The following is a 26,666-nucleotide window of genomic DNA, read 5'->3' on the forward strand; positions in this document are numbered from 1 at the left end:
GGTTGAGAGTCCGCCTGCCGATGCAGGGGATACGGGTTCGTGCCCCGGTCTGGGAGGATCCCATATGCCGCGGAGCGGCTGGGCCCGTGGGCCGTGGCCGCTGGGCCTGCGCGTCCGGAGCCTGTGCTCCGCAGCGGGAGAGACCACAACGGTGAGAGGCCCGCGTACCGCAAAAAAAAAAAAAAAAAAAAGGTCAAAATTGTACAGGGGAGTTAGAGCCTTATGTCTACGTCCCCCTCTCTACCACACACACAGATGCAGGCAGGTGTGTATGCAGATGTGCATGTACACACACACATTTTATGAGTTGAGGCTATGGTATCGATTACTAAATTAACACTTTAATAGGATATGGCACCTCTAACAGTGTTTAGAAAATTATACAAATGATTGTATATGTGGGTGTAGAAAAGCTATTTTCCTCTGCTCAGGTTTTAATTTTAAGACAAAAAAAGATTGCATTTTTTTTGTTCATAAATTTACCCTTGAGTCTTCTTTAAAATTTATTCCAGTCAAGGTGTTACTATTACTACAACTATTCTTTTACTGCAGACTGTCTGAACATTATTTCTTTTTCAGGCTGGTGAAGTTACTTAATTTATTTTGTTTCATTTAAATGATAGAGGGGAAAAAAGCAGCTATTGCTTTAGTGTGTTCATAGTTGTATGTAGTGTCTATAGTTGTGTATGTGTATTGTTTATTCATACACAGCTTTTTATGGTTGTATACGATAGTACCTGTGACTAATGGCTAATAATAAACATTTCAGATAAAAAAGTATGTATGGATTACTTTTCTTCCTCTTTGGTCTTTGACAGCTGTGTGTGTATTTAGTAGTAGTTAATATTTTAACTCAGAATATACTGTTTTCTTTTAATTATTAAATGCTTCATAATATTTTAGAAAGCCAGTTAGGAGGATTTTTCACCTATGTGAAATCTCATATATTTTATGATACAACAAAGAAGTATTAAATGACATTTTTCAGTTTACTATGTCAGTCCATTTTGTGCCAGTATTAGCAAACTTGTGCAAATAAAATTTCATGATCATTAAATGAGAAAAGGTGAAATTATCATAGAGTTTAGAAATTACTTTTATATTGATTCTCAGTATAACATAAGGTTACATAAAAAAGATGGCAATAATTATTTCCTCGCATCTCATAAAATGAGGCCAAATTACACATAACCTTACCTAAGTAATTAGGTAGTAAAACTCATGGGTGTTTTTCTCCAGGGCATTTTTTGTTTTCCTAGTAACCGCTTTATTAATTAGAACCCCATTCATTGTAAATGACAGACAGCCAGCTTCCATAAGTGTAGGCACATGGGTGAATGTATTGGCCCCCATAACCAAATTACAGTGAGGGCAAGGACACAGCTGGCCACAGGAATCTAAATGGCAGTCAGAGCCTTTCTCCATGTCTTCCTTTCTGCCTCTCTCCACAAGTTTTCATTTTCTTTGCTTTCCTATGACCTTATACCTCACAACCACATACCAGGGAGGGAAAACCCTTCTTTAGATCCAGCACATTCCAAAAGAGAGCAACAACTCACTCAGCTTGAGTAACATGGAGCTCAGGGTCTTCTGGGATTGGCAGACCCCCTTTATAAGCATCATGTTAGATGGAGGAGGAATCAATGCCCAAAAAGGAAGGGAGAAGAGAGAAATGGTAGTCAGCATAGGTGTTCACAACAAATCAACATTTATCAGGGTCCTACAGTGTTCCAGGCACCGTTTCCTTTAATTCTCATAACAACTCTTTGAGGTATGAGTACTGTTGCCACCCATTTGATAGATGAGGAGACTGAGACTTTGAGATGTTTGGATGCCTAATGTCACCCATGTGACAGAGCTGAAACACCAACTCATGCTTGTCACAACCCTTGATACCCTGAACCATCATAGCATACTATCTTAACTACCCCAATAATCAAAGCACTTCTAGATAATCAGTAAAAATAAGATTTTGCTTTCTATATTCTTCTACTTATAAAAATTTAATGCAATAATTAATATGTTTTCCCCTTCATTCTTACTTTTCCTTTTCTGAAATAGTAGGCTGCTTAATAGAATGACATGCCAGTTCGCTGATTTCCTAGCACCAAGGGAGAAGGTGTTTAGGCAATATTAGACTTTGTCTTTTTAATTTTCATTAAAAAACTTGAAGGAATAATAATTACTTTCAGGCCTATAGACCAGGGCAATAATTTAATTAACTTCGTAAGTCCAAATTAGATTAGTAAAGTTATAATGCATGAAAAGACACAGAAAAATATAATGTTACTTTCATTTCCAGTGTTAACTACAGAGATCCAGTGTGATCCTTCCCATTTTAAGGTTCCATACTGTATGAATGGATGTAATGAATCCAGTCTTCAACTTTCCTAAAATATAATGAGCCGGCTGAGTAAGCGTATTGGATAAAAATGTCCAAAACTTGTTTGCATGCTAATGAATACCATCATAGTGCAATTCAATTTAAATAAATCAACATTCTTGATGAAGAATTATATGATAACAAAGGTTAGTTTGATGGACACAGCATTTTAAATTAATTGTTTACCATCTGTTACCGTCTCTAATCACCATTACAGCCATCCATAAATCACATGTGCCTCGTAAAAAAAGATGACAGTAATTTACCTGTATGTATTTTATTGAAATCAACATCTGGAGTGTCACTCTGATTTAACCGTAAAGCACAGGAGGAGACTAAACGCTTTCAGTGTGGTGTGTTCCTCTTTTCCTGTTGTTGCTGTTTCTCTTGAGAGCTGGAGTCTTCACGAGTGAATTGGAGGGTTTGCTATCTTTTAAAAAGTATAATCCTAGCCAAGGCATAAATTCTCCACTTTAAACTTCTCACTTATTTTGGCAGTACCTAGACCTAAGACATGCCTAACTTCTTTCATAAGAATGGCTAAGCTTGAATAGAAGGCCCAGGATTTCTTTTGTACGTTGATGAATCATTAGCGGCTATGTTCCTCAGGGAAGCTGCCTGGGGAGAGATGGGCAGTGGTGTGGCCAGAAATGTGAGACTTTTAATTGAAGAGCCCTGTCCTTTGATCTTAAAGGTGAATTTTTTTTATCAAAACAAAGATATTGAACATAGATCTATTTATTCATTTGACCAGTACCTATTGAATGCCTACCATGTGCCAGGTAGTATTCTAGATATGGGGAGACAGCAGTGAACAAAACATATCCTTGCCCACCTGGTACTTACATTCCCAACTTCTATTCTCCCCTCTCAGAATCACCAGTGACCTGTCTGATGCTGTCCAGCACTCAAAACTGACTTGAATAAATTATAAAACTGCCATTAGTGTGAGGAAATTCAGAAAATATTCCATTACAGAAAATGGATCTCATGTGGCTTAGCTAGTTCTCTTCCATGGCCTTTCTGCTGTTCCTACCTTTTTCCTTGGAGGTTAACCTTCTTAATGGTCTCTTCATGCTTCATCCTTAGCTCAATGCTGGGTTTATTTACTTTGGCCCACTTTATAGGAAGAGTAAAACATTAAAGTATTCAGACTCTAGCTCAACCTGGATTGACTTCTGGTCAGAAGTGCTGGTTCTCTCTCTCCATGGTGTGGTCTAGGTGTGGTCTATATTCCTATTCCCTCCATTCATCCCACCCCCACCCATAACCCCCATTAATACCTTATATTTTGGTATTTGTGGAAGATGTTCCCTAAATCTCTTTACTTTGGAGTTCTTTTTTTTTTTTTTTTTTTTTTTTTTTTTTTTTTTTTTTTTTTGGCGGTACGCGGGCCTCTCACTGCTGTGGCCTCTCCCGCTGCGGAGCACAGGCTCCGGATGCGCAGGCCCAGCGGCCATGGCTCACGGGCCCAGCCGCTCCGCGGCATATGGGATCCTCCCAGACCGGGGCACGAACCCGCATCCCCTGCATCAGCAGGCGGACTCTCAACCACTGCGCCACCAGGGAGGCCCTACTTTGGAGTTCTTGCTTTTCCCTAAATGTATCTGTCCACGATCTTTTTTTTTCCCTTAAGGGTTTGACAAGTTCGTTGGCAGCATGGATGGATCCTTATCATCTTTATCATATTCCTACTGAAAGATTTAGGCTACACATTATCAGGTTAATCTACTTTGGTTAGCCTCTTACTATTGTCATCTTTATAATTTATTAGATGAAAATAATTAGAAATATTTTAGTAATCAGCTGATGGCACTTGATGGTGTACTTTTAATCTGGTTCCTAATGAATTGTCACCAGTTATCATACAGTATAGGAAGTGGGCAGGGTCCTCTTCAACACTGGTCATTTCAGACAGATTAAGTTGATCTTAACCATGTAATCGGAAAATTTGAGGAGAATATGTTTTGCATTGTCTGAATCAGGAGCATCTTTTGGTCATGAAGAAGAGAGAGAAAAATGGCATGGGGATGAAGACGGAGAGTGAGAGTGGGTCAGGTCTAGTCTCTAGATCTACAGGAATGCTTTGTTTTTTTCCTGTGAATTCTTGTTGGCTAATCACCTTGGTTTGCTTACGTGAAAACCTCTAGAGATATCTAAACCTCCCAGACTTAGTAACAAAATCATTTTAAAAATGAAAGAAATTAACCTCTGTTGAAGCTTTTCTGTGTGCCAGGCATGTATCGGTAGCTTTATAGGTATTAACTGAAGTTCAAGGAGATAAGCAATATATCTATGATTATATAATTAGTTAGTATTGAAATTGGCCTATGAACAAACCTTTCCTTGCACCAAATTGTCCATGGGGTGAAAATGCTACTCTGGAGAATTTTTTCCTATACTTGTTTGTCTTAATATCTCCTCTTCCTCTCTTGGTGAAATACAATAAGATTATAGATACATGTAAAAAAATAAGCAAACAGTACAGATAAGATGGAATTACCATACTTGAAATGACTTTGTAAGGTTTATCCTTTTCTATCACAGTAAAAAAAAAAAGTGGGGTTGTTTTTTTTTTAATATAAATGCTGTCATGGGTTTGGGAAGGAGGAAGAAAAAATAAGTGGGAAGATTTCCACTTAAAATTATGAAGTTGAATATTCTCAATAAAGAGTAAAGCTGGAAATTCCATTCAGAAAATTGAAAATTTCAATTCAGTAATTATATATATTGAGGACATACTAGTCTGTAGACTGAGTACTGCAAAACCAAGATGAAAAGAACAAACATGCATGACATAAGGCTTTAGACTCTAAGAAGTCAGTATGGAGATTATGTGTCTATTCTGTAATTGAGAAAGGAAATATGATAAATATGGAAAATATTTATTTAAAATAACTGGGCTGATTCTAATCGATTTATACATTATTTCATAGGAGGAACATATACTTTAATGTTTTTAAATGTAAAAAAAATTATAGGCACACAAAAGGAGGTTTTTTTTTTTTCCTCTACTGTAAGATTTCTTGGAGACATACAGCAGCTTTGCCTTTCTTATATAATTGAATTTCAGAGGTAAAAACGGCCCTTAGTGTAAAATGTTTCCCCAGATGAGAAAATAGGGTTCCCACTTGATAAAGCTGGGATGAGCAGGTCATCTAGCTCACCTAGGAGCCAAGGGCAGGATGGGAGCAGTGCTGATTGCAAGTCTTAGTCTCTGCTTCTGGTCCAGGTTCGTGTTCCACCTGTATTCCAGTGAACATGTGAGTCTTTCTCCCCAGGGTAGAAAGGAGAGAGTGGTGTAAATGCCATGCAATTAATTTGCATATTTTAAGAATAAAAACCACTGGACAAGAAAGAAAACTTCAGGATTGGTCATTCCTTTTTCCTCTTTCTTCTTCCTTCTTCCTAAAGATAATTATCTACTCTTCCTTAAATGTTTTGTAACACAATAAAAAAATTGCTATTTTAAGTATATAAATTTAAAGTAAATATGTTAATATTTATAATACATCATGTCACATTATACTATATATACTATGTAATATAAATATAAATATAAATATTAAATACAATTCCATCCTCAGGTTTTGTCCAAATAAATGAGAAGGTGTGAAGGGAGAAGAATGGGAGAATGAAGAGTGAAACAAAGTACTGTCTCTCAAAAACATCCCCAGACACACACACACACACACACACACACACACACAGGGAGTAGGAAAGTGACCTAGGAAAAGGGCTTCTGGTCTGTGAACTGTCACTAAATTTACTTGGTTTTATCCTGCTGTTTCCTCTGTCTCTTGATTAGCCTCTATTACTGCCTTTTCAAATGCAAATTAGATTACCCTCTTATCACTGAGCTTCATTTGCTCTCCCACCTTCAGTAGTTAGTGCCCTGCTCTGCATGGGAATGACAGAGCAGCTCACTGGATTGGAAACACTCTGTCCAGCTTCAACAGCAGTGACCAGAGAAATCAATTCATAAGCCACTAGGCTGGCGGTGTTCTGTTCTGGCAACACGTTACAGTCACCTGGGGAGCTTTTTAAAATTTATCCATGCCACCCTTCACCCTTGACCAACTAAACCAGAATCTTTTAATACTTTGTCCTTGGGGATCAGCATTTAAAAACAAACAAGCAAGCAAACAGGCAAACTGTCAAGGTGGTTTCTAATATGTCACCAGAATTCAGAACCACCAGTCCGGAAGATTCTCCACTCTTGCATGAGGGTCTTAAAATTTACTGCAAAGTATCCATTCAGAAAATTTGAAACAAACTTTGTCCTTTGATTTTCAAGTAACACGAGGATTTTTTTTTAATGTTGGGATATCCCTTTATTATTTTCATCTTTCATGCTCTCTTGCTGTTTTAATTTGTTTTTTCTATTTTCTTACCCCAAACTGTCATAACTTGGGATTTCACATGTTGCTTCTTATTACCTGTTTCACAAACATCCTGGAAAGTTTTTGTTTGGCTTTTTACTTCCCTCTGTTCTTGGTTTAAAGTATGCGTTAAACTGAGATTGCTGCTGCAACAGGAAGCACTTTTATTCTGACTCAGTGATTAGTTAATATGCTTCCTTTCTGGCAAACAGATGGTGAATTGAACGTAGAACTTTTCTTCTGAGTAGCTGCTTGAGTGGGGATTATATTATAAATAGTCCAAAAAGACTGCTCAGTCAAAAGATTTTACATTAAGTGAAGACAAAAAGTCACAACCGGTGTTGGGTATTTTGTCACAGGACAAAGGAGCCGTATGTCTCCCTGCCAGGTTATTCAGTGACTAACTTAGAAACAGTTTTTACTTTATCCAGAGGAAAATCATCATAATTAAGTTGTCTCTTCTGAAATTGGCACTGTATTTTTTTTTTTACAAAAGTCAGTAAAACATGAATGCTCAAAATATATCTTTGAAAAAGCCGAAGTGACTTATTAACAAACACAGGTGTTACCATCATAAAAATTATCAACTCCCTTTCTCATCAGGTTAAGGATGATTTTTTTCACCTTACACAGAGCATGGTATATGTATATAAAATATGGATCGTATTAATATTACATATTTTTCATTTTATAAAAGAATCTTGAAGGCTTAAGGATTTAAATAAAGTTGCCCTTTTAATGATGTACCTTTCCTTACAAAGCTTTTTCTAAGTTTCCTAAACTTGAAATCCTGACATATTATAAGTTTTAGGGCTTTTTTCCAGGATTCTCGACTGCCTCCCATCACCGTTGTACTGAACTGTATCTGAGCCTAAACATTCCTTGAAGTTGAGTCTCTAACTCACTTATTTTCCTTATTTATCTTTTACTGGTATGCTCAACCTATCTACTTATCATAACATTGTCTCTTCTTGTAATCAATTCAGCTGACAGGGGATTGGTCATGTTTCTGTGTAGCCTCACAGCCTTTCAGCAGCACACTCAGAGTTCTGTGGTTGCTAAACTCTTCATCATCCATGTAGTTCCCAGGGATTTATTATAGCTGCTTTCATCTAAATATTGAGGTCTCGAGATTTCTGGAAACTTAGATAAAAATAAATGTTCTGTCCCTTTGACTTTTAAATAATATTTAAATAAAGACAGGCAGACAAATTTATGTTGGGTAGGAAAGTTACAGTTTAGGAGAGCTTGCTTCAGTTCATCTTACCAGAAGTTTGATGAACTTCAGTGCATTTTATGAATGGCTTGGAATGTTTTGAGGGGAAGTGGATGTTGCTAATGTGATTGATACTAAAAGATGGGATGTTATCTCAAAGAAGAATATGCACTTCTATCTTAAATTAATGTACAGTTTACCTTGATTATATGTTTCTGACTTGCCTCTTTGTTGTCCAGGGGACACTTAGGACAACCATCAAACCAGCTAGAGAGGAAAGGAGGCATCCTGGGGTGTTGAGGGTAGTGAGGCCCAGGAGTGTTTAGCTGGGGATCTATTTAACCTTTTGAGAGTGTCTGCTCTATGACCATTAAGTTCCCCTGCCCTTGACTTGCCAGCTTCTCATCACTATATTTCTGACCCTTGGCTTTCAACTTGACTTTGACTTCTGTCCATTCCCTTTGTTTGTCTTCTAGCCTCTTACTCTTTCTTCCTGCCCCTGTGCTGTGGCAGCATCTTGCATTATGCCTGCCCTTTCCTGTCTGAAAAGTCTACTTTATTTCAGACATTCTGGAAGCCCTCTTGCTCTATTAAATATTTAGGGTGGTCCTTGAAGCCTTGCTGTCTTCTTTTTGAAATATCTGTGGACGTGCTACACTTCTGGGCTACAAAGAATGCCTTGTATTAAAGATTCAGCGATGATGAAGTATCTAAGATATGTTACTTGTCTTCAGTTGTAATTTTTTGTAACACAATAAATTAATCTTACTTTTTCAGAGTTTTTCCTCATGACTTAAAGCTATTTCTCTCCCAATTATCATTCCCATTTCTCTGAGGACAAAGAAAAACTAATGAAAAGCTGTCTTTGGATTTTATGTAATTAATTTATGTTAAAGAAAAATTGTTTTATTTCTTCAGTTATCTTGTCACATTTCAAGGTTTGCAAATACATTAAAATTCAGAATTTACCAAAACCACTGGGCCACTTTTACTCTGAGTAGCTCTTTTCTTCTTTGGAGAAGTAGTAGGGATTAGTGGAGGAAGTATGGAAACAGTTTTTCTTACCCTGGCTAGCGTACGCTAGTAGCAACCCTTCAAAAGGTGATTCACACTTGGCTCTAAGAATGTAGAGTTGATCAACCATCCAAATATTCTTTCTCTTTTTTTTAATCACAGAACTGACTCCTGAGGAGAGAGCCCAAAAGATTGCCAAAGCCATGCGTAAGCAGTCTTCTGAAGTCAAAGAGAAGTGGGAAAGTCTAAACGCTGTTACTAGCAATTGGCAAAAGCAAGTGGACAAGGCGTTGGAGAAGCTCAGAGACCTGCAGGGAGCGATGGATGACCTGGATGCTGACCTGAAGGAGGCGGAGGCCGTGCGGAATGGCTGGAAGCCTGTGGGAGACTTGCTCATCGACTCGCTGCAAGACCACATTGAGAAAACCATGGTCAGCATCCCTACCTCAGATAAAGGATTTAAGAAATCCTTTATTGTTAAATATAACACAAATAAGGCTAGCCACATATATAAACTGTTATGAGGGATTGTTATATTGCCAAAACTGTTGGCATTAGAATATAGAACTTTTCCAGACATAATACATGTTTTCCATATGCCTCTCACCATCAGAACCCCCCTGCCCGCCAAAATAACGACTAAGGTGACTTTTACAATAATTTACTTTTACTTTTCTTTATACGTTTTCACCCAGCTGTGCATCCCTAAATGATATAGGTTAGTTTTACCTGTTTGTGTTGAGTATTTTTTTTTTTTTAAGTAATACAGCCGAGGACCTTTAATTATATTACTGAGGTTGGGTCTTTTTTTTTTTTTTTTTTGGCTGCGTTGGGTCTTTGTTGCTGCTCGCGGGCTTTCTCTAGTTGTGGCAAGGCGGGGCTCCTCTTCCTTGTGTTGTGCATGCTTCTCGTTGCAATGGCTTCTCTTGTTGCGGAGCACGGGGTCTGGGCGCGTGGGCTTCAGTAGGTGTGGTGCACAGGCTCAGTAGTTGTGGCTCGTGGGCTCTAGAATGCAGGCCCAGTAGTTGTTGCACAGGGGCTTAGTTGCTCCGTGGCATGTGGGATCTTCCCGGACCAGGGCTTGAACCCGTGTCCCCTGCATTGGCAGGCAGATTCTTAATCACTGCGCCACCAGGGAAGTCCCTGTAAGAATATTTTAAAGTCCCTTTTAATCTCCAGATTTCCCATTTATCTTTTGTTTGTTTTCTTTGCAATGTATTTGTTGAAGAAACTGAATTGTTTCTTTGACAGTGTTTCTCACAGCCTGATCTTACAGAATGGCATCCACATGGTGTAGTCTGTCAGGCTCCTTTTTAAATCGGTGGTTGGATTTAGAAGTTTAATCAAAAGTATACTGTTTTCCTGGGAGTTCTTATCTGCTAATTATATCTTATTGTCTGAGTATGTAATGAAGAATGAGTTTAGCTATAAATTCTGTTTGTAATCAGGTATTGCCCAAAGTTAAGGATGTTAGACCTCTGGTCTAGATTCCCTTTGGCTCCCGTATTGTAGAACATATCCACAAAAGCAGTTAATGGAATTTAGGCAATAAAAGACACAAATAACAGATTTAGAGTGTATTAGGTTTTTAGTAGCATAGTAAACTATATACTAGGTAGTCATGAATCAAATCAAAGGATAAACGGATGAAAAACCAGACTGACAATATCAATATCATGAATGGAATTTTTATTGCAAAAGATATACATCTTTTGTGCACAGATATTGGATAATACTATCCCTTTGTTTCGCATGTGGCTGAATAGGAAAGAGAAGAAAGGTCTAGGAAATTAACTGAATCCTACTCAGGCAAATTACATGAGTAAATAAATATATGTGTAGACATAGCAATAATAATAATAGATAGCATTTACTGATGTTTACTATGTGCCAAGAACTGTTCCTAGTCAGTTTACATTGGTATCTCTTTTAATTCTCCCAGCAACCCAACAAGATAAGTATTATTATTATGTCCATTTTACAAATGATGACATTGCAGATGTTGCTCAAGCCCACACAGCTAGGAAGTGGTGGAGTTTTCATGATTTCTTTCTTGCTCTTCTCTTTCACTGTAGAGACCTCATTCATAATAATGTAATTAAGCTTAACTTTGATCAACTACTTGAATTTGAATCTTTAAATTGATTAAATCTTGAATCACATGTTTCCAGTGACCCTGTGAATTAAGTAGGCTTCTTCCTTGACTGTAGTATCCAAAACACTTTTCCATAATTGAATCTGAGTTAAAATAACAAACCAAAAATAAAACCTTTTAGGATAGGTTCTTTGGAAGTTGCACACTTCTTGTATTTTAAAAGATGATTTTTAAACACTGATAATCTTTAAGCCAACGGTTTACAAAAAGTATGTTTTATTGGTTTGCAAAAATGCCTCTTGGTTGGAGCAAGAATTTACCCATTTGAATTTGAAAGCATCAGTTTTTAATACAGGATGACTAGTGTTGAGGGAAAAATGAAGTTATATCTGGACTAAAAATTTGGCAGTTGTTAATCCCATTTGATTGAAGAAATTACCCATCTCTGCGTTCAAATCCTTCTGTTTAAATTTCTGCTTATGTGGGAAAGCTAGGAAAAATACAGCTAATATTTAAGACAAAGTAATAAACTGTGGATTAAGATATTTTAACATCTTATTAGGAAAAAAGAAAATAAAACACAAGTCTCTTTAAACCAAGTAAAATTGACGCAAAGTCCGAGGTGTTTTACATGTGCTCTTAAGTATACCCCAATCCCAGTGAAGCTATAGGCAGGTAAAAATAAGTTCTGATTATTGCCAAATATTATTAAATATGCCAAAGCAACTGGAAAACAAAATCTTTTAGGGTAATCGAATAATTTTAACTTCCTAAAATTATCCTTAATCGTTCTTATTTGCAGAATACACACCTCTGACAGGAGAAGGGCTGGGATTCACATCTGCCAACGGGCTGCCAGTCAGCACCTTTAACACTAACAGATGCTTCTGTTTTTATAGCAAAGAAAACCACATAGATTTTTATTCTCTTATAGGAAAGTACAGCCAAAACATGATAAATTGATTCTTTATATTACATACATACAACAGATCTGAAACCATTTAAAAATTTGCTTTATTTTAGAAAGCCCCTTAATTTGGAGCTCTTAAAAACCAAAAGATAAATTTTCTCAATAGAAAGATTCCTTGTTACCATAAAATATTGGACCACAAAAACAAAATTAAACCTAAAATGCACTGTTTGTCTAAGGACTTTTATTTTATTTTATTATTTATTTATTTTATTTTTGCCTGCATTGGGTCTTCGCTGCTGCGCACGGGCTTTTCTCTGGTTGCAATGAGCGAGGGCTACTCTTCGTTGCCCTGCGCGGGCTTCTCATTGCAGTGGCTTCTCTTGTTGCAGAGCACAGGCTCTGGGCGTGCGGGCTTCAGTAGTTGTGGCTTGCAGGCTCTAGAGCGCAGGCTCAGTAGTTGTGGCACACGGGCTTAGTTGCTCTGCGGCATGTGGGATCTTCCCGGACCAGGGCTCTATCCCGTGTCCCCTGCATTGGCAGGCAGATTCTTAACCACTGACCCACCAGGGAAGCCCTGTCTAAGGACTTTTAATGGTTTTACCTGTGGCTTGTAAGAGAAAAAGCATTACTTTTATAGAGGGGGAAAAAGTTTCTTCTATAAGATTTTAAAAAATCTATCTTGAAGTTATAATTTTTAAAAAACTGTCACCATCTTTTGAAATAAAACTGGTTATTATTTAAAATTATATAAATCTGAGAATATTTTCTAGCATTTCATTTTTTAAATTTATTTATTATTATTTTTTTTTGCGGTACGCGGGCCTCTCACTGTTGTGGCCTCTCCCATTGCAGAGCAAGGCTCCGGATGCGCAGGCTCAGCGGCCATGGCTCACGGGCCTAGCCGCTCCGCGACATGTGGGATCTTCTCGGACCGGGGCACGAACCCGTGTCCCCTGCATCGGCAGGAGGACTCTCAACCCCTGCACCACCAGGGAAGGCCCTAGCATTTCATTTTTAATCGTTAATACCTTCAAAATACAAAGATATTGATTCAAAAAGCTGATTACTAGTGTATGATGTAAAGTCAAAACTGAAGAAACCTTGAAAGATTTGAGTTCTGTCTTTGTTCTCAAACTGAATCTGAGGGCATTCAGGTCTTTTCAAAGTCCAGACTGAAAAATTCTCTTTTCCCACCCCTCTCTCTGTCCCATGCTTCTATATTAATTATGAATTCTTTAGACCTATAATGTCTCTGTTATCATATATCTGCTTTTCTCATTGAACTGTATTTGTGAATCCGTTTATTTGTATACATTCTGTCATCCATGAAAGACCAGTGTCTGCAGTCATGGAGAAAAACTATCACAGCTCTGAATTCCTTCCATGCTGCAGCAATTTTCACATCTTCATGAGCTTCCCTTCTTCTACCTGATTCTTAATTTTTTTTTCTTTATGCTGTATTACAGAGTAATTTACCTAATCCTGCAACCTCAGGCATCATTTATTTACAGCTGAATCCCAAATGTCCATCTCCAGGCCTGACTTTGAAATGCTGGTGTCTTCAGGGTTCTAGTGATATTTCTTTCTGTACATTGACTTCCACGCTCACTGTTTTGGGTGTCATTTACACAGTTACCCTGAAAATCCATATCTTTCACTCTGTCTCTGGGCTCCAGATCTGTTCTTCTGACTCTCCAGCTTGACCTTCCTCGTGGTTTTTGGACATATTCAAGAATTTTGAAATGCTGAAACGTATTCTCAGATTTACCTAAAATTAATTTTCTTTTTAAAAATAAGGTCATATTTTTAATATTCTTTTGATGTTTACCAACCATAATGATTATTTCTAGCCTTTACATGTTATAAAAGGGGTAACTGGGAAGTGGTTAGAGAGGTTTTCTTTTTATAAGCATAAGGAGGAAGTCAAATTAATATTGTAGTGTATTAATAAAACTTTATAGCCTTCAAAGCACTTTGATACCTATTATTCATTAGCTAAACTTGGAGTGATGAAAGAGGAGAAGAAAGGGAGCTCATAGACATAGGCCTAGTCTCTTAAGGGGTGGAGATTATAGAAATGATGAAATTTGAGAGCTGATGCTAATAGTATGTTGATAACACCTAATACCTGTAAGTTTGGTACATGATTAATTTTTGACACACCAAAGAGTTAAAACTATGCTGTTCTCTTTTAATACCCCAGTTCTGTTCCCAATTCCATATTGGCTTAATCTTGCCTCAAGTACCATTTTTGGAGCCTTCATCATTAGAAATGAATTCTGCCCCGCTTGTATTGCAAACTTTGTGCTGAGTACTGGAGATTGTCCATTCTCAAGAAGCTTCCATTCTGTGGAGGGTGGGAGGGCATTAAAATATGAATGCTTACAATACCATGAACTAAGAGCTCTGATAAGACATGATGTTTAAAATCTATAACAAGTGGTTCATATGGCACCAAACAATCAAGAATGTCTCCCACCGTAAAACCTGATTTGTGTGTCCAGAGATGTGCAGCCTGGAAATCCTGGCTAGGTTGGAGATGGCAGGTAGAATGCTGGGGAGCACATGGGCGGGGCCTGCAGCTAGGGCTGGGGAGGGAAAGACCTCTGGGAAATCTTCCCAATGGGTCGGGCACTCCAGTGAGTTTTTTAAGGGATGGGTCGGATCTAAGCAAAGACTTTGTGGGGAAAAGGATACATGAAAATAGAGGGGGTTGGAATTATGTGGAGAAAGGAGAAAACTTAGTGTTTTCATTATTTTGTTGTTCATTCTCACAGGACATATCACTGTCATTGACCTGAAATATTTTTTGTTTTTTTCCCCCTCTTCACATATACCCCTTCAATCCCCACTTATAACAGCTCTCTTACTGTTCTCAGAACCATAATTTGTCAGTTCTAAGCTTCATTTACCTCTTTTCTGATAGACCCTGCTCTTCCTGGCCTACCTTTAACTGCAAAGAGAGGTCATAAATGACTTTGAAAGAGATATATAAATATATAAATCTATGAGTATATAATGTGCGTAGATTTTGTGGTTAGGAAAGGTTTGTTTTACTGGCCACTTTCTAACTTAATTTTAAATGGAAAGAGTTCATATCAAGTTGTTGCATCAGGTGAAAAAATATTAAGGTATCCACATTAAAAAAGGAAAATATGAAAGAAAATTAAAGATAAAATCAAGACTAGAAATTAGTAAAATGGATAAAAGTGGCAAACATTTTCCAGATTAAATTGCATATCATGAAAAATTTAAAGGAAATACATAATCATTTAAATGAGTTTGCATTATAATTTTTCTCTTTGTGCATCTGTTAGATTCTCTAGCTTATAAAGGGTGATTCTTTGGCTGGTGGTCCTGGTTGCTCAAGACCTGAGTTGAGTCAGCTGTTACTGAGTGGGCAGCTATAGTTGATGGCCTTACCTGGTCTTGTTTTTTTTTTTTTTTTTTTTTAAGGAAATATGGAATACTAGCTTTTGTTATATTCTTTTCTGATGACATTATTCTTGTCCTTTGCTTCCAGGCATTTAGAGAAGAAATTGCACCAATCAACTTAAAAGTTAAAACAGTGAATGATTTATCCAGTCAGTTGTCTCCACTTGACCTGCACCCATCTCTAAAGATGTCTCGCCAGTTGGATGACCTTAATATGCGATGGAAACTTTTGCAGGTGTCAGCTGATTCCTCTTCATAATGCAGGCTTACACTTTGGACTTTAAGCCCTACCTCTCTGTTCTACCCCCTGTGATCCTTTTCTCTTTCTTTATGGGTTGCATTCGATAATGGATTTCTAGCCTGTGATGACATCAGTTGTCTTTCAGTATCTTGAACCCAAAGGCCTCATTTATTTATGAATATAGATTTTAATGTAATTTTATGATGTTCTCTTCATATGATATTTTTAGAAAATTGCAAAAGGTCAAATAAATCACAGAAATTGAAACCTATAGTAGGTCACAGAAACATTTTTTCCATAATGGCTCATAAAGGAGTCATTTTTCTTACTTTAATCATGTATTTTTTCTTTTTTCTTTTGAAAAGTTAAGAAAGTCCCCATCCTTCTTCTTCCTCTGCCTGCTATTTAGGTATCTTGCTCATTTTTTCCAGCTAGCATACTTTACTGTAGGGGTGTTTACCTTTAGCCCTTAGATCTTAGTTGCTCTAATGCAGTTGTTCTAATGACTAGGCCTAACTTGTGCATCTCAGATTTTAAAAAGCCAAACCAAGAAGAGTCCTCCTGAGTGTTACTAAGTATCAGCATTTGCAAGTCACCACATGTGCCAGTCAGTAGTTTTTGGCTCAGTCTTTGTGGAGCTTTGTCACATTTAGTGACCAGTTTCTAGGAGTCATAATAATTATTTTTTCCCCCTGAAAAGTAGTGGGATAGTTTAAGTGGAAGATTGAAAAAATAATTCTTACTAATCTTTCTCTATATTTTGTACCTAAAATGATGTGATATATAACAAGATAAATATGTAATTTTGAGGTAGCACATAAAATCATTTTATTTTAAAGGTATAATATTTTATAGCCTGATAGGTCCTGAATTAATTCAAATGTTGAACCACCCAATGGTTTATATATTTCCTTCATGAAATTGAAGAGGTAATAAATGAGTGTATAGTATTAGACAGTCTTTTCTGTCTTTGAAAAGAATATTAATAATCTGGGATTAGTAAAGCAGGATCTGTTAAACTCATACATGCTTTTCTAGTGAGTAGAACACAAAAGCATTTGATTTGTACTCCTTATTTCTTCTGCTCCCTTTCTCTAATTCATTATCTTCCTGTACGTATTCCTGTGGTCCATCTTGATTCCCTTCCCACTCTGCTTCTGTTATTACTATCTGCAAAGATTGGAAGTCAGGGAATACGTTATGTGTGAAAAAGGATGTGTATTCCTTCATCCTGATCTCTGAGCTTGGTAACCACTCGAGCTCAGATGTTAGCTGCTGATTGAACAAGAGGAGCACAATTTATGCTGGCAGACAACAGTGTTAAATTTCAAGAGCAGCATCTTGTGTTCTCCTCTGGAATGTAAAAGTGTGGTGTTTGAATGCTTTTTGGCCATAACAAACAAAGTACCTGCTAATGTAATTTAAATAGCTAACCAGGAGAAACTAGAGGTGCCCAGTGAGCCAGAGACACACGTTCCATTTAAAGGCAGCTGAAAATAAGATTGGCAATCTAAGTGAAACACCTGACTAGCATTACCAGACAAAGACCAGGAAAAGGAAACGGAAATGTCAGTAAGGCTGTGTGCAATTGTTATTGATTTGCAATTAGTTTCTCAGGGTACCAACTCTGCCTTTTCAAAATATAGAGAGCTAAGAATGTGGTTAAAAAATATATAGAGTATATTATTCAGCTGGTATCTACTTGAATACTTCCAAATCAAGATGATGGACATGAATTTGGAGGAAAATAAGACACTCCATATTCATATGTCCTTTCACTTTCCATCTCTATCTATTTATCTATCTATCTATTTATCTATCTGTCTATCTATCTTCATCATCATCATCATTATCATCTATCTATTCATCTGTCTGGTTTTTCCCATGGAATATTTTAGACTTCTTTTTCATTTGCTCCCCTTAACCCTTTTTTACCACCTTCCTTACAAAAGAGAGATGAGTAGCCACTGACCCCATGACCACATCCTGACTTTAGATACTTTAGAATGTTACTGCTTTTGAGTTAAGTGTAGAATAACTTAACTTGCCTTGACTAATAACAATCTATGCCTTGACTAAGGCATAGATTCTGGCAACAGATGGGCTGGGTATGAATACTAGCATTGCCACATACTAACTTTATGTCCTTGGACACCTCTTTCTATCTCAATATCTTCATCTATAAAACAATGATAATAATGAGTAATACCAATATGATTTTTGTGAGGGTTAAAAGAATTAATTCATTTAAACTACTTGGAAGAGTACCTGGCATTATTTACTGTTACTTAATGTCAGAAGGAGTCTATTTTCTTACCAATATTTTGATTCCAGATACAAAGGAGTCTGTACCAGCAATCATATCTTGGGCAGTAGCATCATTTATTATAATACTTAAATCAATGATATTATTAAGGTTATTGTTTTGAAATCAAATTATTTCTTGTTTGTGTATATGCAGGTTTCTGTGGATGATCGCCTTAAACAGCTTCAGGAAGCCCATAGGGATTTTGGACCATCCTCCCAGCATTTTCTCTCTAGTAAGTACCAATAAATTTGACTGATCTCATTAATTGAATGAATGAGCATATTATTTCACTCTCACTCAAGAAGCTATATTCTTTGCTATAAATATATTTATCAGATGAATATATAAAAGAAGATATCCACATCAATGACAAGATTGCTTATTGGTTATTGTTTCTATAATCTGGTCATTGTAAGTCTTTGAAGTGAAGCAAAAATTAATTCGTCTTAGCTAGGGTTTTTCACTGGACCATCTGTTATATTAACTTATATAGTATCATATCATTGCTATGCCATATGCAAAGATTATGAACTTTTTCACAATAAAGAAATCATTTTTATATTTAAAATTTTTAAATTAATTTTCCTCCTTAAAAAGTGCATATTTGTTTAAAATGCACCTGGAGCTTTAAAAAGTAAAAAAAAAAAAAAAATTACTTCCCACAAATCTTTGAGAAGATTTTGGTTTATTAGGCTCACTGCAATCATACTTGGCTTTTCTTCTGGTTAAATATTGCAGATTTAGCCAAACCCACATATGTAGATTTTTAGGCAGTAGTCTCCAACTGAAATGTTTCATTTTATGGACTGTTCATGAGATCTTAAATAAGTAATTTGAGCTCCTACTTTGTTTATCACTCACTGCTTAGGAAACTAAAGAATGTAGAATTCAGAGTCACTCAGATTGAGAGTAAAATATTAATTCTGCCTTTTACCAGGCCTGTGAATCCCTGAAAGTGAATTTCTTTATCTTAAAATTACTATAATAATACTTATTTCCTCTGATTTCCTTGAGGTTTAAATAAGAAAACAGATCAAGTTACACAAAGCACCTAACACAGTTCTGCGCACAAATGCTTTCACTAAATGTTAATTCCTTTCCTTTCCTTTTCTCTGGCAAACATATGTAAGCAAGCACTTTGTTTAATTCAATTTAAGTGAAGGTTGAAACTTAATGCAAAGCTTATTTTCCCAATTATGGTACCTTTGTATCTATAGCCATAGAGAAAACTGAAGTAATAATATCGTGTCTTCTAACTAAATTGCTTACATTTATATTTTCTCTTAATCTTTGTCATGGTTGGTAATCTGCTTTACCTCAATTCAAGGTCAGGCTTTTCTTACTCTCACAATTTCAAGAATCCTAATCAGTCATTTCCTGACTTTTCTGTCCTGTGCCTCTCTAGTGGTCAAAGTAGCTCTCGCTAGTGTTTCTTTCTCTGTCTCTCTGTCTCTCTGTCTCTCTCTCCCTCTCTCCCCTTCACCCTCCCTTACTCCACCCCCCGCTCACACACACACACACACACACACACACACACACACACACACCTGTTTCACACCCCTGAGCTCTTAGGTAGTCTATCTTTGAGTGATGTTTAGTCCTTCCTGGAATGTACTGTCTACCTGGGTGCCAGGATGCATTTCCATTTGGATACTATCAATGTTGATGAAATAAATGGGCTTGCAGAATACTCATTAGGTATGAATTAACTCCAGATTGCTCACACTTAATTTTATAGAATGTAAAGCTATATGCTAAGACCAAATTAAAGAGAAATTTAACAAATAATTGAGATTCTATAGTTCTAAGGCGTATGTATTAGTATTGATGAAACTGAATCAAACTCTTGTTCATTAGGAAATGAAACTTGTAAAAATTGTGAAACTCAAGCACATTGCCTTTCATTGCCTAGCACTGGCAGTCCAAGGAGGTCAAAGTTATTCAAATCAAAACAATTATTAAAATGAATGGAGAAGTGTAAACAAAATCCCAATTAATAAATTTAATAATTGTTATCCATTGCTGCTCAGAATCTTTGGCTTTATTATATTTCTTGGATATTAGCCATGGTTATAAAAGGAGGCTGTTTAGTTAGGCACAAAATAAAAACTGACCTATTAGCCTGGTGCCAGTGCTGAAACGAGGTTGGCTCTAATGAGAAATTTAATATACCTAGTTCCACATTTTCATCCGCCTTTTATACTTTCATGGACATAGTTGGAGAAGGGAATGCTCATACTTTATAAAGAGAGGAAGAATTGTTGAATAGAAATATTGCTGAACTAGTGGTCAGAAATCCTGAAATGACGTCTTGGCTCAGCCATTTATTTATTGGGCAAGTAATTACACCTCTAATATTTATTTCCTCATAGTTGACTTCCTTATCAATAGATGTATTTGAAAATGCTTTGCAAAGTTTAGAATGCTACACATTAGTAAGACGGTATTATGATACCATATTCAGGAAAGAAAAATTGGTGGCAACTGGTTATATGAGAATCTAGTGATATTTGCAAAGTTTTATTTGAATTTGCTTGTTTATTAGTTCATTTACCAAAATTCCTTAATAGTTCTAGATACATTTGTACAATTCTTCTTAATAAGTCTTAAAATAATTGGTTTAATGTAGGAAAAGAATATTTCTATAAAAAAGGAGTAAATGGATTTGTAAAAAGTTAGTACCTCAATAAACCAAAACATAAAATCTCAGTCATAGTGATGTCTAGTGTAAAAGTAGGGAACTATATTTTCTGTGCATTTCAGGTGAAAATAAGTATTTGGAATTCTTCTATCTAGATAATTGCCTTGGTTCTTTACAACGCTTTGGCTATGTTTATTTTAATTTTCCCTTTTTAAAATTCATATAATTGAGTTTCTTTAAATGCCATTTGTCCTAAATAGTTATTCCTGTGACTATGAAGTGAAGTGAAGAGTGTTATTAATGATCTGGAAAATTCAATCTTAAGAAATCTAGTTTACAATCTGGGTATACCAGGTAAAATTAATTTTGGTTTTAGCTTAATCAAAGTATATACAGAGTGCAATTTCCAGATAGCACTAAATTTTAATTTTTGGTTGTTGTAAACAATAAAACTTGATATTTAAAAATATTTGTATCAACAGGTTCAATTAGAGTTGGCATTAGAAATTGAGACTGTATTGTTTCTTTCCTTGCTTCAAATGAATCTTTAAAGCCACTCTTTGTTTGGCCTAGCAGATTTCATAATTATAGGAATCCAGCAGTTCTCACTGAATTTGCTGCAAAACGTGTTCAGTTGTTTTGAATTAAGGCATAAGGCTTTTGGGTTAGCAGTGTTTCCAATAACCTCCCTTTGTTTCTTCAGCTTCAGTCCAGCTGCCATGGCAAAGATCCATTTCACAAAATAAAGTGCCCTATTACATCAAGTAAGTTGATTTTAATTCTCCTTTACAATACCAAGAAAATAAAGTTATGTTGATAACTTAAGAGGCTTTAAGTTATCAACAGTTGTTAAGTATCAAAGTTATGAAGTAACTTTAAAAAATAGATTTCAGTCCTATTATATTAAGGAAATTATATATCTATGTTTATAAAGATATAAAGAATATATATTTAATATTTGAAAGAAATTAGTTTAAAACTCAGAGTGATATTTGTAATTCATTAGATGAGGCTATAGGTATATTTAGCTGATATTTTTATAAAGCAGGTATTAAAATATTTGGGAAAATGACAAAATTCCTAAATATTCTTGACATAATGATGTTTATCAAACTGTATTGATTCTAAGCCATTTTTGTGTCTCCCAGAAAATGCATTTAAAAAGTACTTGGACACTTCTCATTTTAATCCACCAAAAAAAATATTTTATCATTAAAAAGTTCAATATTTTCAAGTTCTTTTAGACTTATGGAAATTATCTACAACATTAGTTTTATTATCCAACATTTTTGTTGTCAACTTGACAGTTCCTTCTTTTTTACATAGTGAGTTTCTCCTTATTATGTAACATTTTATAAATTTTGTATAATTTACATAAGGTCTGCATAGGATTTGATCCTTGGCTTAGTCTGTGTGTTGTCATTGGCAGAATGATAAAATTCTTCTTGTGAAATCCCTTGAGATGTAAATTATTGATTTACAATGTGATAAAGGTGATAAGAGTTGTAGTTGGATCTATTTTATGTATAAGTTGAACGGTGGCCTAGTTATGAGAAGAATGTTCGCTGTTACCAGGAGTCAGCGCTGTTTCAGATTAGTCCTGTAACCTCGCACGAGTCAAGTGAAGATCTCTGGGCCAAGTTTCCTATATATCCTTCCTAAAATGGCATGTGGTATCTCCAAAATCCATGCCAACACTAATAATCTGCTCTTCCAATATCCCTCTTTGTGTGTGAAATCAAAATGTTTAGAAATAGTATTTTCCTATGAAGGCTTTATTGTGGTCTGAAATGTATCCTCAGGTTAAAAATAATAATAATTTTGCCATAATACATAATAAATATAATAAGCAATATATGTTACATTGTCTTAAGAGAATTTAATACTTTTATCAGTGTATAATCTACCATGTACTGAGTTGTGGTAAATTTAGGTATAAGGTAGCAAAGCGGTTGAATAGTATCAAACTCACGCAGGCATGAAGGGAAAGAAGTCAGAGGCTCAGCAAATTGACGTCTTTATTAAGAAAAGATGCGATCCTCTGATCCAAATTTAAAACATTTTAATTTATATTCTACATAATAATAATAGTTATAGTATTAGAGAGTTTCAATTTGCTGGGTGAATATTGACTTGAATATTACAGGTTTTAGTATAAATCTGATGTGCTGCAATAGGCAGAATCTGGCCATACAAAGATGCCCACATCCTGACCCTTGGATGTGGATAGATTAGGTTATATGAAGTTGCAGACTGGGATATGAGCCAAGGAATGCAGACAGCCTCTAGAAGCTGGAAAAAGCAAGGAAAAGGGATGTGCTCTTGGAACCTCCAGAAAGAAACACAGCCCTGCAAACCTTGTTTTTACCTCAGGGAGACATTTATTTTGTGGTAATTTGTTACAGCAGCAATAGAAAACTGATATATGTATTATACAAAATCTAGAAGTCCATGCAAATTAATTAATTTACTGAATTGACCTAGACTTCTGTATCATCTGATTTTTAAAAAATGTAAATTGGATCCAAGAGGCATATTTTTGTTCTTACTAGGTAAAGAAAATACTAAATTCGGGAATTCCCTGGCGGTCCAGTGCTTAGGACTCCTTGCCATCACTGTGGAGGGCGCGGGTTTGATCCCTGGTTGGGGAACAAAAATCCCACAAGCTGTGTGGTACGGCCAAAAAAAAAGAAAAACAAATTTTAAATCTGTTGCTTGATTATGTTTATGCAGTGGTTATCTATTTGATTTGGCACTTTAAAAAATCCATCTGTTGGGGCTTCCCTGGTGGGGCAGTGGTTGAGAGTCCGCCTGCCGATGCAGGGGACACGGGTTCGTGCCCCGGTCCAGGAAGGTCCCACATGCCGCGGAGCGGCTAGGCCCATGAGCCATGGCCACTGAGTCTGCATGTCCGGAGCCTGTGCTCCACAACGGGAGAGGCCACAACAGTGAGAGCCCCTCATACCACAAAAAAAGAAAAAAAAAACCCATCTGTCATTTCAACATTACTATTAAAAGGAATTTCTATATGTCCAGGCCGGTTATACATGACTGAGAATTACATTGTCTAAGTTAGAATTTCACTAATTCAGTGTTTTTATAATTTTGAGAGGATCTAGCAGAATTGTATCCTTGCTCAGTCTACAAGGTTCTTATGGGGCAGACAGGTAGAGTGAAAGCTGGGTTATCTGGCATCTTATTGGCTAGAGCACTATAATCAGCATTTCAAAATATATATAATACATTGATGACCAATATTTTTAATGTGACCTATAGGATTGTAGCATCCTGAAATATTTTCAACATCATTAGTGAAAGATTGGATTTTCTTAAATATTTTAAAATTTTAGTGTTAAATGCTTTAGGATTGTCAAATATTTAGAAATCTGCCCCTGTATATAGAGTGAATTCTCTTATTTTTAGAAAACTTGTTTTAACCAGATTCTTTCATTATTTGCTCTGTTGTGTAACCTAACAGTTTATTTCCTCATAAAGAAGGAACATCAGTCACTAGAGATAAGATTATACATGCCAGTATTTCCAGATGAAAAATCATTATGAAAACAAAATTTAATTCCCAAATAAATTAATAAGCAAGTAAATGATGAATGAAAAGTCTTTTAGTATACACTTCCCTTTGCATGGCTGCACAAGTAAGTAGAAGAAAAATGTTAGAAACAAATTTTGCATGATTGTCATGCAACTAGAGTTTCCCGGAGCATATTAGGATGTATTAATTTGGCCAACAAAAAAATAATCTTCAGGTAGAAATATTAGATATTTTCAATATTTAAGTATATAGTTTTATATACTCTAATGCCAGAATATAGCAAGAAATATGGCAGAGAATGGGAAGGACAAATTGTTTTTATTTTGTATTTTAATTTTATAGGATAATTAAACCATACTTGGATGGCACCCCAGTGTACTTCTTTCTCTCTAGGTAATTCATTATTAATATTTTGAGGTGTACTGCCATGGCTCCATGACTCATTTGTTTCTAGAAAATGATACAATATAGATCTGAACCATAAGAGTCTATGTAGTGTAAATCCCTCTATGTTAATATCTTAAGTTGAAACTCATATCTTTAAATGATATTTGCTGCATCTAAGGTAGACTTTCCAAAGCTGATCTAATTATTTTTCTTTTCTAGTATAGTCCAATGACAGCTCATTGTTCCATCAATTTAAGAAAATTTGAAATGGCTCTTGCTGCCTTCACAATGTACAAAAGTCTACCGTAAAAGCACAATCTCTTTCTCTGTAAATTTTTGGTCATGTGTTGTGCTTTCTACAGGTTGTACGTTTCCTCAACTAAAACTTAACATCCAGGGAGTTTCAGGTGTAAAGGGAATGATGAATAAAAGCCTTGGGATGAATTTTCTTTTCTTTTTTTTTTTTTTAATTCCATTTATTTTTTGGCTGTGTGGGTCTTCATTGCTGTGTGCATGCTTTCTCTAGTTGTGGCGAGCGGGGGCTACTCTTTGTTGGGGTGCGTGGGTTTCTCATTGCGGTGGCTTCTCTTGTTGCGGAGCATGGGCTCTAGGCGCATGGGCTGCAGTAGTTGTGGCACACGGGCTCTAGAGCACAGGCTCAGTGGTTGTGGCACGCGGGCTCTAGAGCACAGGCTCAGTAGTTGTGGCTCATGGGCTTAGTTGCTCCGTGGCATGTGGAATCTTCCCAGACCAGGGCTGGAACCTGTGTCCCCTGCATTGGCAGGTGGATTCTTAACCACTGTGCCACCAGGGAAGTTGGGTTGAATTTTCTTAATATGTCATATTAGTCATATAAATCTCATTGCTTCTCTTTTTGATCCAAAAATAATAATAATAATAAAAATAATAAATAGTCATAGTGGGTGATAATAATGGTCATTGTAATAAATTATATGTTTTGAATATTCATTTGCCAGCCACTGTGCTAATCCTGTGCAGGGGTTTTCTCTTTTAATTCTCACAGTAGCCCAGTGAAGTATAGGTACTATCATTACCCCCATTTATAGGCAAGGCTTAGGTAATAAGAACACACACAGCTTGCTTGAGATTACACAGCCAGGAAATCTAAGAGCTGGCATTCAAACCCAGGAACTGACTCCAGTGCCTGAACCCTTGACCACCATGCACCTACTGCCTCCTGTTCTCTGTGTTAGAGGAGGTAGAGGACAGAAATTTTTAGTCCCATGGAAAATTGGGGTGGGATAAAGGACTATATTTAGGAAAGTGCAGTCAGGTGGAGAAAGTATGAGCAGACATCCTTTCTTTCACACTATAGACTGGTTACCATTTACTGTGTACCTGCTATGTGCCAACACTTAAGTGCAGAGCTGTCTAAGAGCAAGACCATGCTTTCTCCAGTGCTGCACACTGCCTTTTCTGTAGGATTAACGGTAAGCCAATTACTGTAGGCCAAATATATGATTAAGGAAGGTTCACACTGTGGTCTGATGATGGACAAAGGTGCTTTTCTATCGATAGCAAATGTCATTCTCCACAGTCCTGCAAGTGGGATCATGACAGGAGTTCTGAGGTGGGAGAGCAAACTCTCTGGTCCTCCTCTACCTTTGCTCATTCACAAGGTCTGGAGTTTTCTGGCACTGGGGAGATTTCCATCTGAGAGGAGCCTGGCCAACAAAGCTTTCTTATAGGTCCCCTAATAGGGACTTTTAGCATAGGTGACTCTCTGCCTTATTCAGCCTGTTAGTAAGCCATCCTGCTTCATAGAATTTAGTAAAGTATAATTAGGAAATATGGTTTTCCTCTCTCCCTCTACAGTGTCTTCTCTAAACCCCAAGTGCATGACTTTGTCTTGGTACAAATGATGATTCTGCTCAAGCTCACAGCTCACCAGTTCTATAGCTTTGTTTTTCCCACTAGAATCTGAAGTACAAAGCTTAATTCTTTATAATGCAGTCACACACACCCAGCTTTAACATGAACACTTTAGTCATCTCTGATTATATAGGTAATACCTATCACATTCTCTACAACTGACATCCCTCAATATTACAATGTATTAACCAGAATAAACTAATCTGTA

At 36.4% G+C, this 26,666-nt stretch overlaps 1 protein-coding gene across 1 annotated transcript in view; it reads left to right on the forward strand.

Annotated features, from left to right (window-relative positions):
• The window catches only part of UTRN (utrophin), a gene marked incomplete at both ends in the record, with an annotated part of 450,045 nt that overhangs the window by 341,524 nt on the left and 81,855 nt on the right, over window positions 1-26,666 (forward strand). The window contains 4 exons of the mRNA XM_079716566.1: window positions 9,158-9,426; window positions 15,527-15,673; window positions 18,141-18,219; window positions 21,332-21,392. Of these exons, the coding sequence (XP_079572692.1) occupies window positions 9,158-9,426; window positions 15,527-15,673; window positions 18,141-18,219; window positions 21,332-21,392 (556 nt within the window). The remainder of the gene's footprint in view (window positions 1-9,157; window positions 9,427-15,526; window positions 15,674-18,140; window positions 18,220-21,331; window positions 21,393-26,666) is intronic.

The sequence above is a fragment of the Hyperoodon ampullatus genome (assembly GCF_949752795.1).
Source record: "Hyperoodon ampullatus genome assembly, chromosome: 12".
NCBI lineage: Eukaryota > Metazoa > Chordata > Mammalia > Artiodactyla > Ziphiidae > Hyperoodon > Hyperoodon ampullatus.